At 48.3% G+C, this 15823-nt stretch overlaps 1 protein-coding gene across 4 annotated transcripts in view; it reads left to right on the top strand.

The window, feature by feature from the left end:
* LOC144485644 (integrin alpha-M-like) overlaps positions 1–15823 on the top strand; it is a 462789-nt gene that overhangs the window by 249948 nt on the left and 197018 nt on the right. For all 4 annotated transcript variants that reach the window (XM_078203742.1, XM_078203744.1, XM_078203743.1 and 1 more), the window contains one exon: positions 9756–9910. In XM_078203742.1, coding sequence (XP_078059868.1) covers positions 9756–9910 — 155 coding nt within the window. The remainder of the gene's footprint in view (positions 1–9755; positions 9911–15823) is intronic.

Genomic DNA, 15823 nt, shown 5'->3' on the forward strand with positions numbered 1-15823 from the left:
CAAGTAGGGTGGTGGAGGCAGGCACGCTGACATCGTTTAAGACTTACCTGGATAGTCACATGAGCAGTCTGGGAATAGAGGGATACAAACGAATGGTCTAGTTGGACCAATGAGTGGCACAGGCTTGGAGGGCCGAAGGGCCTGTTTCCTGTGCTGTACTGTTCTTTGTTCTTTTTTTCTTGTTCTTTGGCCAACACTTATCAATGAACCAAAATCACAGAATCCCACTGTTGTCCTGCCCAGGACTGTCTGAGGTCTGTAATGAGGACTCGAAAGGACAGACACAGCCTTCACTTAACTGTCTCTTAATTTTATTCAGGATTTTGACAAGGTCCCTCGTGGCAGGCTCATCCAGAAGATTAAGATGCATGGGATCCATGGTGACTTAACTGCTTGCATTCAGAATTGGCTTATCATAGAGTACAGCACAGGAAACAGGCCCTTCGGCCCTCCAAGCCTGTGCCGCTCATTGGTCCAACGAGACCATTCGTTTGTATCCCTCAGGTCAGAGGTCAGAGAGTAGTGGTGGAAGGGTGTTTTTATGGCTGGAGGGTGTGACTAGTGATGTTCCGCAGGGATCTGCTGTTTGTGATGTATACAAATGACTTGGATGAAAATGTAGATGGGTGGGTTAGTAAGTTTTCGGCACTAAGATAGGTGGAGGTGTAGAAGGTTGTCAAAGAATCCAGCGGGATATCGATCAGCTACAGATTTGGGCGGAGAACTGGTGGATGGAGTTTAATCCGGGCAAGTGAGGTGCTGCACTTTGAGAGATCAAATGTTAAGGGTAGGTCCACATTTGGGGCAGCACGGTGGCTAGTTACTGCATCACAGCGCCAGGGACCCGGGTTCGATTCCGGCCTCGGGGGAACTGTCTCTGTGGGGTTTGTACATTCTCCCTGTGTCTGCGTGGGTTTCTTCTGGGTGCTCCAGTTTCCTCCCAAAGTTCGAAAGATGCGCCTGTTATGTGCCAAGGCTGACTTGGTCAAAGATGCAGATTTTCTTTTTGCTACATCTAATCAAAGTCCAATTCAAAGTCTCAACCAGTGAGACATTCCAGATCCAAGCTGACAAGACAGGATGGTCACTTCCTGCCTTGGGTCTGATCTGCATGATCCAAGCTGATAGAAGCAGGCATTGCACCCAGAGTTTTTTTTTAATACTTTTCCAATTCAATCAAATCAAGTCCAATTCAGAGTCTCAACAAGTTGAGACATTTCCGATCCAGGCTGGCAAGACAGGACAAGCGACCAAATTACCCTGTCCTGGGCCTGATCTACATGAGCCAAGCTGATTAGAGGAGGGAAAGCAATACCTCCTCCAAAACTTGAGCTCATTTGCATCTTAGCCAAAAGGCCGAGATACCGCTTTTAAAAATTGCTTCATATGAAGCTTTAATGGAACCAAATGACCTCAACCAAGTGCAGCAGCCTCTTCATACTACATTTGATCTTAGCCAAAAGGCCTAGAAGCATTGCACCCAGATTTTCACACCAACAACCAACCAGCTTCACCGCTCTGTTAGATAGTTGTGACCCCTTGTAAGTCCCAGGTGTCTTATTCGAAACTCCTTTCTGGAAAGGCTGACTTGATCCAAGATGCAGATTTTCAGGCCATCAGCCAATCAGCTTCACTGCTCCACTGAATAGTTGCATCCCCTTGACAATGTGTTCAGGACCTCTTTCTGCAAAGAACAATACAGCACAGGAACAGGCCCTTCGGCCCTCCAAGCCCATGCCGCTCCCTGATCCAAACTAGACCATTCTTTTGTATCCCTCCATTCCCACTCCGTTCATGTGGCTATCTCGATAAGTCTTAAACGTTCCCAGTGTGTCCGCCTCCACCACCTTGCCCAGCAGCGCATTCCAGGCCCCCACCACCCTCTGTGTAAAATACGTCTTTCTGATATCCGTGTTAAACCTCCCCCCACTCACCTTGAACCTATGACCCCTCGTGAACGTTACCACCGACCTGGGAAAAAGCTTCCCACCGTTCACCCTATCTATGCCTTTCATAATTTTATACACCTCTATTAGGTCACCCCTCATCCTCCGTCTTTCCAGTGAGAACAACCCCAGTTTACCCAATCTCTCCTCATAACTAAGCCCTTCCATACCAGGCAGCATCCTGGTAAACCTCCTCTGCACTCTCTCTAAAGCCTCCACGTCCTTCTGGTAGTGTGGCGACCAGAACTGGGCGCAGTATTCCAAATGCGGCCAAACCAACGTTCTATACAACTGCAACATCAGACCCCAACTTTTATACTCTATGCCCCGTCCTATAAAGGCAAGCATGCCATATGCCTTCTTCACCACCTTCTCCACCTGTGACGTCACCTTCAAGGATCTGTGGACTTGCACACCCAGGTCCCTCTGCGTATCTACACCCTTTATGGTTCTGCCATTTATCACATCGCTCCCCCCTACGTTAGTTCTACCAATATGCATCACTTCGCATTTATCTGGATTGAACTCCATCTGCCATTTCTTTGCCCAAATTTCCAGCCTATCTATATCCTTCTGTAGCCTCTGACAATGTTCCTCACTATCTGCAAGTCCAGCCATTTTCGTGTCATCCGCAAACTTACTGATCACCCCAGTTACACCTTCTTCCAGATCGTTTATATAAATCACAAACAGCAGAGGTCCCAATACAGAGCCCTGCGGAACACCACTAGTCACAGGCCTCCAGCCGGAAAAAGACCCTTCCACTACCACCCTCTGTCTTCTGTGACCAAGTAAGAAGTCTCACAACACCAGGTTAAAGTCCAACAGATTTATTTGGTAGCAAATACCATAAGCTTTCGGAGCACTGCTCCTTCGTCAGATGGAGTGGAAATGTGCTCTCAAACAGTGCATAGACACAGAAATCAAGTTACAGAATACTAATTGGAATGCAAATCTCTACAGCCAGCCAGGTCTTAAAGGTACAGACAATGTGGGTGGAGGGAGCATTCAACACAGGTTAAAGAGATGTGTATTGTCTCCAGACAGAACAGCTCGTGAGATTCTGCAAGACCAGGGGCAAGCTGTGGGGGTTACTGAGAATGTGACATAAATCCAACGTCCCGGTTTAGGCTGTCCTCATGTGTGCGGAACTTGGCTATCAGTTTCTGCTCAGCGACTCTGCACTGTCGTGTGTCGTGAAGGCCGCCTTGGAGAACGCTTACCTGAAGATCCAAGGCTGAATGCCCGTGACTGCTGAAGTGCTCCCCCACAGGAAGAGAACAGTCTTGCCTGGTGATTGTCGAGCGGTGTTCATTCATCTGTTGTCGTAGCGTCTGCATAGTTTCCCCAATGTACCATGCCTCGGGACATCCTTTCCTGCAGCGTATCAGGTAGACAACGTTGGCCGAGTTGCAAGAGTAGGTACCGTGTACCTGGTAGATGGTGTTCTCACGTGAGATGATGGCATCCGTGTTGATGATCTGGCACGTCTTGCAGAGGTTGCTGTGGCAGGGTTGTGTGGTGTGGTGGTCACTGTTCTCCTGAAGGCTGGGTAGTTTGCTGCGGAGAATGGTCTGTTTGAAGGCAAGAAGTGGGGGTGTGGGGATGGCCTTGGCGAGATGTTCGTCTTCATCAATGACATGTTGAAGGCTCCGGAGGAGATGCCGTAGCTTCTCCGCTCCGGGGAAGTACTGGACAACGAAGGGTACTCTGTCCACCGTGTCCCGTGTTTGTTTTCTGAGGAGGTCGGTGCGGTTTTTCGCTGTGGCGCATCAAAACTGTTGATCGATGAGTCGAGCGCCATATCCTGTTCTTATGAGGGCATTTTTCAGCGTCTGGAGGTGTCTGTTGCGATCCTCCTCATCCTCATTCGGAGGGCTTGTCCATAGGGGATGGCTTCTTTAACGTGTTTAGGGTGGAAGCTGGAGAAGTGGAGCATCATGTGGTTATCCGTGGGCTTGCGGTACAGTGAGGTGCTGAGGTGACCGTCCTTAATGGAGATGCGTGTGTCCAAGAATGCAACCGATTCCGGAGAGTAGTCCATGGTGAGCCTGATGGTGGGATGGAACTTGTTGATGTCATCATATAGTTGTTTCAGTGATTGCTCACCATGACTCCAAAGGAAGAAAATGTCATCGATGGATCTAGTGTATAGCATCGGTTGAAGGTCCTGTGCGGTGAAGAAGTCTTGTTCGAACCTGTGCATGAAGATGTTGGCACATTGAGGTGCGAATTTGGTCCCCATGGCTGTTCCGTGTGTCTGGATGGAGAACTGGCTTGGCCAGTTCTTCATCCAGACACACGGAACAGCCATGGGGACCAAATTCGCACCTCAATGACTGGCCAAGCCAGTTCTCCACCCATCTGGCCACCTCCCCCTTTATCCCATGAGATCCAACCTTTTGCACCAACCTACCATGAGGGACTTTGTCAAACGCTTTACTAAAGTCCATATAGACGACATCCACGGACCTTCCCTCGTTAACCATTCTAGTCACTTCTTCAAAAAACTCCACCAGGTTAGTGAGGCATGACCTCCCTCTCACAAAACCATGCTGACTATTGTGAATGAGTTTATTCCTTTCTAAATGCGCATACATCCTATCTCTAAGAATCCTCTCCAACAACTTCCCGACCACGGACGTCAAGCTCACCGGCCTATAATTTCCAGGGTTATCCTTCTTACCCTTCTTAAATAACGGGACCACATTAGCTATCCTCCAATCCTCTGGGACCTCACCTGTGTCCAGTGACGAGACAAAGATTTGCGTCAGAGGCCCAGCGATGTCATCTCTCATCTCCCTGAGCAGCCGAGGATAGATTCCATCAGGCCCTGGGGATTTGTCAGTCTTTATATTCCCTAAAAAAACGTAACACTTCCTCCCTTGTAATGGAGATTTTCTCTAACGGCTCAACACTCCCCTCCGAGACACTCCCAGTCAACACATCCCTCTCCCCAGGGCCTGATGGAATCTATCCAAGGCTGCTCAGGGAGACGAGAGGTGAAATCGTTGGGCCTCTGACGCAAATCTTTGTCTCGTCACTGGACGCAGGTGAGGTCCCAGAGGATTGGAGGATAGCCAATGTGGTCCCATTATTTAAGAAGGGTAGGAAGGATAACCCGGGTAATTATAGGCCGGTGAGCTTGACGTCCGTGGTGGGGAAGTTGTTGGAGAAGATTCTTAGAGATAGGATGTATGCGCATTTAGAAAGGAATAAACTCATTAACGATAGTCAGCATGGTTTTGTGAGAGGGAGGTCATGCCTCACTAACCTGGTGGTGCTTTTTGAAGAAGTGACCAAAATGGTTGACGAAGGAAGGGCCGTGGATGTTGTCTATATGGACTTTAGTAAAGCGTTTGACAGAGTCCCTCATGGTAGGCTAGTGAAAAAGGTTGGATCTCATGGGATAAAGGGGGAGGTGGCTAGATGGGTGGAGAACTGGCTTGGTCATAGAAGACAGAGGGTGGTAGTGGAAGGGTCTTTTTCCGGCTGGAGGCCGGTGACTAGTGGTGTACCGCAGGGCTCTGTATTGGGACCTCTGCTTTTTGTGATTTATATAAATGATCTGGAAGGAGTAACTGGGGTGATCAGTAAGTTTGCGGACGACACAAAACTGGCAGGACTTGCAGATAGTGAGGAACATTGTCAGGGGCTACAGAAAGATATAGATAGGCTGGAAATTTGGGCAAAGAAATGGCAGATGGAGTTCAATCCTGATAAATGCGAAGTGATGCATTTTGGTGGGAATAATGTAGGGAGGAGCTACACGATAAATGGAAGAATCATAAAGGGTGTAGAGACGCAGAGGGACCTGGGTGTGCAAGTCCACAGATCTTTGAAGGTGACGTCACAGGTGGAGAAGGTGGTGAAGAAGGCATATGGCATGCTTGCCTTTATAGGACGGGGCATAGAGTATAAAAGTTGGCGTCTGATGTTGCAGATGTATAGAACGTTGGTTCGGCCGCATTTGGAATACTGCGTCCAGTTCTGGTCGCCACACTACCAGAAGGACGTGGAGGCTTTGGAGAGAGTACAGAGGAGGTTTACCAGGATGTTGCCTGGTATGGAGGGGCCTGGTTATGAGGAGAGATTGGGGAAACTGGGGTTGTTCTCCTTGGAAAGACGGAGGATGAGGGGAGACTTATAGAGGTGTATAAAATTATGAAAGGCATAGATAGGGTGAACAGTGGGAAGCTTTTCCCCGGGTCGGTGGTGACGTTCACGAGGGGTCATAGGTTCAAGGTGAAGGGGGGGAGGTTTAACACAGATATCAGAAGGACATATTTTACACAGAGGGTCGTGGGGGCCTGGAATGGGTTGCCGGGCAAGGTGGTGGAGGCGGACACACTGGGAACGTTTAAGACTTATCTAGACAGCTATATGAACGGACTGGGAATGGAGGGATACAAAAGAGTGGTCTAGTTTGGACCAGGGAGCGGCGCGGGCTAATTGTTCTTTGTTTCTCGTTTCAAGGCTTCATTCTATGATCATCTTGCTGGTGCCAGTACAGAGCGAGACTGCGGATAGTTGGGAACCTGTCTCGGGGGCAGGGAATTCATATGGTGTTCGTGGAAGTGGAAATGAATAGGGTTGGGAAGCATTTTCCGATCAGGGCCAGTGTGATCTCCTGGACTCGTTTCGATCGCCTCAGGGGGTCGGAGAGGAATTTCCCAGATTTTTTTTTCCCCGTATTGGCCCTGGGGTTTTCACTCTGGGTTTTCGCCTCTCCCTGGAGATCACATGGTCTGGAATGGGGGGGTAGGGGTGAGTTAATAGGTTGTGATGAACAAAGCATCGTAGCTGTGAGGGACAGCTCGGGGATAGGATATTAGTATGTAGATAGGCTGGAAAATTGGGCGGGGATCCTGGATTCAGGATTCAATCCTGGACCGGGGAGCGGCGTGGGCTTGGAGGGCCGAAGGGCCTGTTCCTGTGCTGTATTGTTCTTTGTTCTTCTGTTCTTTGTTCTTTTGTTCTCTCCTTTGTGAATACCGACGCAAAGTATTCATTTCGGATCTCCCCTACTTCTTTGGGCTCCAAGCATAATTCCCCACTTTTGTCCCTGAGATGTCTGATTTTTTCCCTGACAACCCTTTTGTTCCTAACGTATGAATAAAACGCCTTGGGATTCTCCTTAATCCTGTCTGCCAAGGACATTTCGTGACCCCTTTTTGCCCTTCTAATTCCTTGTTTGAGTTTTTTCCTACTTTCTTTGTACTCCTCCAGAGCTCCCTCCGTTTTTAGCTGCCTGGACCTAACGTACGCCATTCTTTTCTTTATGACCACTCGCTCAATTTCCCTGGTTATCCACGGTTCTCGAATCCTACCCTTCCTATCCTTTTCTACAGGCACATGCCTATCCTGCAGCCCTAACAACTGTTCCTTAAAAGACTCCCACAAGCCAGATGTGGATTTACCCTCAAACAGCCTCTCCCAATCAACAGCTGCCAAATCCTGCCTAATCCCACTAAAGTTAGCCTTCCCCCAATCCAACACCTTACCCTTGGGACACCACTCATCCTTTTCCATCACTATCCTAAAGCTAACAGAATTGTGGTCACTATTTGCCACATGTTCCCCTACCGAAACTTTGAAGACCTGACCGGGCTCATTCCCCAGTACCAGGTCCAGTATAGCCCCCTCTCTAGTCGGGCTATCTACATATTGTTCCAAAGAACCTTCCTGTACGCATTTTACAAATTCCTCCCCATCCAGAGTCCCTGCCCTCAGCGATTTCCAGTCTATACCAGGGAAATTGAAGTTTCCCACAACAACAACCCTATTTTTGCTGCACCTATCCAGTATCTCCTGACATATCCATTCTTCCACTTCCCTTGGGCTGTTGGGGGGCTGTAGTACACCCCCAACATAGTGACTGCGCCCTTCCTGTTTCTGAGCTCCACCCAGAGTGACTGGTTACACGACCCCTCTGAATTGTCCTCCCTCTGCACCGCTGAGGACAAGGCTGACTTAGTCAAAGATGCAGATTTATTTTTGTTTATATCCAATTCAATTCAATCAAAGTCCAATTCAAAGTCTCAACAAGTGAGACAGTCCAGATCCAAGCTGACAAGACACACTACCCCCTTCCTGCCTTGGGCTTCTCGCAGAGGGTGGTGAATTTGGGGAACTCGCTACCCCATAGCGCAGTGGACTCGGAATCGTTCAATAGTTTCAAGAAGGAGATCGATATATTTCTCATAAAAAAGGGATAAGGGGATATAAGCAACTCAAGCCCATTTTAAGGCAAGGATAGATAAAGTTTTGAACAGTAAAGGAATTAAGGGTTATGGTGAGCGGGTGGGTAAGTGGAGCTGAGTCCACAAAAAGATCAACCATGATCTTATTGAATGGCAGAGCAGACTCGAGGGGCCGGATGGCCGACTCCTGCTCCGAGTTCATAGAACCCTACAGTGCCGAAAGAGGCCATTCGGCCCATCGAGTCTGCACCGACCACAATCCCACCCAGGCCCTATCCCCATATCCCTACATATTTACCCACTAATCCCTCTAACCTATGCATCCCGGGACACTGAGGGGCAATTTAGAATGGCCAATCAACATAACCCGCACATCTTTGGACTGAAGTTCTTATGTAAACTGTTTAATCTCTCCTCATACGTCAACCCTTTCATCCCCAGAACCAATCTGGTGAACTTCCTCTGAACTGTCTCCAATGTCACCACATCCTTCCTCAAATAAGGAGACCAAAACTGGGAACATCACTCCAGGTGTGGTCTCACCAACACCCAGGGGAGGTGGATTTGAGACCAGGGAGAGGTCAGCCATAATCTGATTGAATTTTGGGGCAAGCTCAAAGGGTTGAATGACCTACTCCTGCTCCTAATTCCTATGTTCCTATTGTCATGTGAGTGTACCTTTGAGAACGTTTTTTTAAAAGTATGCAGATTACAACCTCAGCGATGTGATTGGGGGTGGAGCTGAGCTGTGGGCTGTCAGGTGATGGGGCTTTCAGTTTCCTTTGTGGCAGTCAGTTGATAGGGGTCTCTTTCTCTCCCTGTTTTTTTTCTCTTGGTTTGGTTTTGTCTTAAAGAAGCTGTGTTTTGGGAAATAGATTTGACTACAATCTCTTCTGGGTTTCTTCACAGGGGATTTTCAGCACTCAACCCAGGAGGTGGGATTCTGTAACCAGTGGATATTAACCCATGCTGTGTTGTGTTTGTTTGGAGGGTTTTGTGTATTGGATGTTGGCTTTGGCTGGAACACATGAGAGATGCTTCCTTAAGGGTGATACATTATCGTGGTTGTTGTGTTTCTTGTTTGTAATTGTTAAAAGTTCTTGCGAAGTGTCTTACTGTACATGTCAACAATATCATAGAATCATAGAATTCCTACAGTGCAGAAGGAGGCCATTTAGCCCATCGAGTTTGCACCAACCATAATCCCACCCAGGCCCTATCCCCACAACCCCATGCATTCATCCTAACTAATCCCCCTGACACTAAAGGGCAATTTAGCATGGCCAATCCACCTAAACTGCACATCTTTGGACTGTGGGAGGAAACCGGAGCACCCGGAGGAAACCCACGCAGACACGGGGAGAATGTGCAAACTCCACACAGACGGTGACTCCAGCCGGGAATCGAACCCAGGTCCCTGGCACTGTGAGGCAGCAGTGCTAACCACTGTGCCGCCGTGCCACCCAATATTCTGAATTAAACTTTGTTTTTGATAAAAGCTCCTTGTGGGTCAGTTCAAGTACAGCTGAAGTGAAACCTCATGCTCATCCTTGCCAAATTCAACCTGACTTGTAACACTATGTATTTTCTCCATCTGATGTGGCAGGAGTACTCAAAGCTAACATCACCTACAGCTTGCTGCTGGATGCGGGACGAAAGCAAGGGCGAGCAGTCTTCAAGACATTGTCCAGGAGTATGACCACCAGCCTGCTGCTCTTGACTGGGGAGAAGAGATGTCAGCAGTTTCCCATCCTCTTACCGGTGACACCATTCACACATCTCACCTTGCTTAGAATCATAGCATAAATAAGATAGAAAACATGATTCAGGCCAGATGAAACAAAATATTTTAGATGTCGTCAGAGGGTCAGTGCTGAGGGAGTGCCGCACTGTCAGAGGGTCAGTACTGAGGGAGTGCCGCACTGTCAGAGGGTCAGTACTGAGGGAGTGCCGCACTGTCAGAGGGTCAGTACTGAGGGAGTGCCACACTGTCAGAGGGTCAGTACTGAGGGAGTGCCGCACTGTCAGAGGGTCAGTACTGAGGGAGTGCTGCACTATCAGAGGGTCAGGACAGATGGAGTGCTGCAATGTCAGAGGGTCAGTACTGAGGGAGTGCTGCACTATCAGAGGGTCAGTGCTGAGGGACTGCTGCACTGTCAGAGAGTCAGTACTGAGAGAGTGCCGCACTGTTAGAAGGTTAATGTGGAGTGAGTGCTGCACTGTCGGATGATCAGTACTGAGGGAGTGCCGCACTGTCAGAGGGTCAGTACTGAGGGAGTGCTGCACTGTCAGAGGGTCAGTACTGAGGGAGTGCTGCACTGTCAGAGAGTCAGTACTGAGGGAGTGCCGCACTGTTAGAAGGTTAATGTGGAGTGAGTGCTGCACTGTCGGATGATCAGTACTGAGGGAGTGCCGCACTGTCAGAGGGTCAGTACTGAGGGAGTGCTGCACTGTCAGAGGGTCAGTACTGAGGGAGTGCTGCACTGTCAGAGGGTCAGTACTGAGGGAGTGCTGCACTGTCAGAGGGTCAGTACTGAGGGAGAGCTGCACTGTCAGAGGGTCAGCACTGAGGGAGTGCTGCACTGTCAGAGGGTCAGTACTGAGGGAGTGCCGCACTGTCAGAGGGTCAGTACTGAGGGAGTGCTACACTGTCAGAGGGTCAGTACTGAGGGTGCGCCGCACTGTCAGAGGGTCACTACTGAGGGAGTGCCGCATTGTCAGAGGGTCAGTGCTGAGGGAGTGCCACACTGTCAGAGGGTCAGTGCAATCTGACCAATGAAACCAAGCATGCTAAATGCCTTCTTCACCACTCTGTCCACCTGTAGCTCCCCTTTCAAGGAGCTATGAACCTGTACCCCTTGATCTCTTTGTTCTGTAACTCTCCCCAACACCCTCCCATTAACTAAGTCCTGCCCTGGGTGATCTACCAAAATGCACACCTCGCATTTATGTAAATTAAACTCCATCTGCCATTCGTCAGCCCACTGGCCCAATTGATCAAGATCCCGTGGCAATCCTAGATAACCTTCTTCACTATCCAAAATGCTACCAATCTTGGTGTATTCTGCAAACAAATAACAGTGGACCCAGCACCGATCCCTGAGACACACACCACGGTGACAAGCCTCCAGTTTGAAAAACAACCCTCCACAACCACCCTCTGGCTTCTGTCATCAAGCCAATTTAGTATCCATTTGGCTACCTCACCCTGGATCCCGTGAGATTTAACCTTATGCAACAATCTTGTGCAGTGTTGTAGAGGGTTGTTTTTCAAACTGGAGGCCTGTGACCAGCGGTGTGCCTCAGGGATCAGTGCTGGGTCTACTGTTATTTGTCATTTATATTAATGATTTGGATGAGAATATAGGAGGCATGGTCAGTAAGTTTGCAGATGACACCAAGGCTGGTGGCATCGTGGACAGTGAAGAAAGTTATCTCGGATTGCAACGGGATCTTGATCAATTGGGCCAGTGGGCTGACGAATGGCAGATGGAGTTTAATTTACATAAATGCGAGGTGTGCATTTTGGTAGATTGAACCAGGACAGGACTTACTCAGTTAATGGTAGAGTGTTGGGGAGAGTTACAGAACAAAGAGATATAGGGGACATGTTCATAGCTCCTTGAAAGTGGAGTCACAGGTGGACAGAGTGGTGAAGAAGACATTCGGTATGCCTGGTTTCATTGGTCAGAACATTGAATACAGGAGTTGGGATGTCTTGTTGAAGTTGTACAAGACATTGGTAAGGCCACACTTGGAACACTGTGTACAGTTCTGGTCACCCTATTATAGAAAGGATATTATTAAACTAGAAAGAGTGCAGAAGAGGTTTATTCGGATTCTTCTGGGATTTGATGGTCTGAGTTATAAGGAGAGGCTGGATAGACTGGGACTTTTTTCTCTGGAGCGTAGGAGGCTGAGGGGTGATTTTGTAGAGGTTTATAAAATAATGAGGGGCATAGATCAGCTAGGTCGTCAATATCTTTTCCCAAAGGTAGGGGAGTCTAAAACTAGAGGGCATAGGTTTAAGGTGAGAGGGGAGAGATACAAAAGTGTCCAGAGGGGCATTTTTTTCACACAGGGGGTGGTGAGTGTCTGGAACAAGCTGCCAGAGGTAGTAGAAGAGGTGGGTACAACCTTGTCTTTTAAAAAGCGTTTAGATAGTTACATGGGTACGATGGGTATAGAGGGACATGGGCCAAATGTGGGCAATTGGGAGTTGCTTCGGGTTTAAAACAAAGGGCGGCATGGACAAGTTGGGCCGAACGGCCTGTTTCCATGCTGTAAACCTCTATGACTCTATCGCCTACTACAAAGAACAAAATAAAGAACAAAGAACAATACAGCACAGGAACAGGCCCTTCGGCCCTCCAAGCCCGTGCCGCTCCCTGGTCCAAACTAGACCATTCTTTTGTATCCCTCCATTCCCACTCCGTTCATGTGGCTATCTAGATAAGTCTTAAACGTTCCCAGTGTGTCCGCCTCCACCACCTTGCCTGGCAGCGCATTTCAGGCCCCCACCACCCTCTGTGTAAAATACGTCCTTCTGATATCCGTGTTAAACCTCTCCCCCCCTCACCTTGAACCTATGACCCCTCGCGAACGTCATCACCGACCTGAGAAAAAGTTTCCCACCGTTCACCCTATCTATGCCTTTCATAATTTTATACACCTCTATTAAGTCTCCCCTCATCCTCCATCTTTCCAGTGAGAACAACCCCAGTTTACCCAATCTCTCCTCATAACTAAGCCATTCCATACCAGGCAACATCCTGGTAAACCTCCTCTGCACTCTCTCTAAAGCCTCCAAGTCCTTCCGGTAGTGTGGCGACCAGAACTGGACGCAGTATTCCAAACGCGGCCGAACCAACATTCTATACAACCACAACATTAGAGCCCATCTTTTATACTCTATGCCCCGTCCTATAAAGGAAAGCATGCCATAGGCCTTCTTCACCACCTTCTCCACCTGTGACGTCACCTTCAAGGATCTGTGGACTTGCACACCCAGGTCCCTCTGCGTATCTACACCCTTTATTGTTCTGCCATTTATCGTATAGCTCCTCCCTACGTTAGTTCTACCAAAATGCATCACTTCGCATTTATCTGGATTGAACTCCATCTGCCATTTCTTTGCCCAAATTTCCAGCCTATCTATATCCTTCTGTAGCCTCTAACAATGTTCCTCACTATCTGCAAGTCCAGCCATTTTCGTGTCGTCCGCAAACTTACTGATCTCCCCAGTTACACCTTCTTCCAGATCGTTTATATAAATCACAAACAGCAGAGGTCCCAATACAGAGCCCTGCGGAACACCACTAGTCACAGGCATCCAGCCGGAAAAAGACCCTTCCACTACCACCCTCTGTCTTCTGTGACCAAGCCAGTTCTCCACCCATCTAGCCACCTCCCCCTTTATCCCATGAGATCCAACCTTTAGCACCAACCTACCATGAGGGACTTTGTCAAACGCTTTACTAAAGTCCATATAGACGACATCCACGGCCCTTCCCTCGTCAACCATTCTAGTCACTTCTTCAAAAAACTCCACCAGGTTAGTGAGGCATGACCTCCCTCTCACAAAACCATGCTGACTATCGTTAATGAGTTTATTGCTTTCTAAATGCGCATACAACCTATCTCTAAGAATCCTCTCCAACAACTTCCCGACCACGGACGTCAAGCTCACTGGCCTATAATTTCCAGGGTTATCCTTCTTACCCTTCTTAAATAACGGGACCACATTAGCTATCCTCCAATCCTCTGGGACCTCACCTGTGTCCAGTGACGAGACAAAGATTTCCGTCAGAGACCCAGCGATTTCATCTCTCGTCTCCCTGAGCAGCCTGGGATAGATTCCATCAGGCGTGGAGATTTGTCAGTCTTTATATTCCCTAAAAAACTTAACACTTCCTCCCTTGTAATGGAGGTTTTCTCTAACGGGTCAACACTCCTCTCCGAGACACTCCCAGTCAACACATCCCTCTCCTTTGTGAATACCGACGCAAAGTATTCATTTAGGATCTCCCCTACTTCTTTGGGCTCTAAGCATAATTCCCCACTTTTGTCCCTGAGAGGTCCGATTTTTTCCCTGACGACCCTTTTGCTCCGAACGTATGAATAAAACGCCTTGGGATTCTCCTTAATCCTGTCTGCCAAGGACATTTCGTAACCCCTTTTTGCCCTTCTAATTCCTCATTTGAGTTCTTTCCTACTTTCTTTGTATTCCGCCAGAGCTCCCTCCGTTTTTAGCTGCCTGGACCTAACATACGCCACTCTTTTCTTTCACCAATCGCTCAATTTCCCTGGTTATCCACGGTTCTCAAATCCTACCCTTCCTATCCTTCTTTTTTACAGGCACATGCCTATCCTGCAGCCCTAACAACTGTTCCTTAAAAGACTCCCACAAGCCAAATGTGGATTTACCCTCTTCCAATCAGCAGCTGCTAAATTCTGCCTAATCCCACTAAAGTTAGCCTTCCCCCAATCCAACACCTTACCCTTGGGACACCACTCATCCTTTTCCATCACTATCCTAAAGCTAACAGAATTGTGGTCACTATTTGCCACATGTTCCCCTACCGAAACTTTGAAGACCTGACCGGGCTCATTCCCCAGTACTTGGTCCAGTATAGCCCCCTCTCTAGTCGGGCTATCTACATATTGTTCCAAAGAACCTTCCTGTATGCATTTTACAAATTCCTCCCCATTCAGACTCCCAGCCCTACGTGATTTCCAGTCTATACCAGGGAAATTGAAGTCTCCCACTGCACCTATCCATTATCTCCTGACACATACTATGTGGTACCTTGTCAAAGGCCTTGCTAAAGTCCATGTAACAACATTAACTGTACTGCCTATCTATCTTCTTGGTTACCCCTTTGAAACCCCTCATGGCAGGTTGTTTAAGAAGGTTAAGGCTCATTGGATACAAGGAGAGGTGGCTAGATGGGTAGAAAACTGTCTTGGCCACAGGAGACAGAGGGTAGCAGTCGAAGGGTCTTTTTCCGGCTGGAGGTCTGTGACCAGTGGTGTTCCGCAGGGCTCTGTACTGGGACCTCTGCTATTTGTGATATATATAAATGATTTGGAAGAAGGTGTAACTGGTGTTATCAGCAAGTTTGCGGATGACACGAAGATGGCTGGGCTTGCGGATAGCATCCAGGCAAAAGTGGGGAATTATGCTTAGAGCCCAAAGAAGTAGGGGAGATCCGAAATGAATACTTTGCATCGGTATTCACAAAGGAGAGGGATGTGTCGGACAATACAGCAGGATATAGATAGGCTGGAGAAATGGTAGATGGAATTTAATCCAGATAAATGCGAAGTGATGCATTTTGGAAGAACTAATGTAGGGGGGAGTTATACAATAAATGGCAGAGCCATCAAGAGTATAGAAACACAGAGGTGTGCAAGTCCACAAACCCTTGAAGGTGGCAGCACAGGTGGAGAAGGTGGTGAAGAAGGCATATGGTATGCTTGCCTTTATAGGACAGCGTATAGAGTATAAAAGCTGGAGTCTGATGATGCAGCTGTATAGAACGCTGGTTAGGCCACATTTGGAGAACTGCGTCCAGTTCTGGTCGCTGCACTACCAGAAGGACGTGGAGGCTTTAGAGAGAGTGCAGAGAAGGTTTACCAGGATGTTGCCTGGTCTTAGCTATGAGGAGAGAT

The sequence above is a fragment of the Mustelus asterias genome, unplaced genomic scaffold (genome assembly GCF_964213995.1).
Source record: "Mustelus asterias unplaced genomic scaffold, sMusAst1.hap1.1 HAP1_SCAFFOLD_207, whole genome shotgun sequence".
NCBI lineage: Eukaryota > Metazoa > Chordata > Chondrichthyes > Carcharhiniformes > Triakidae > Mustelus > Mustelus asterias.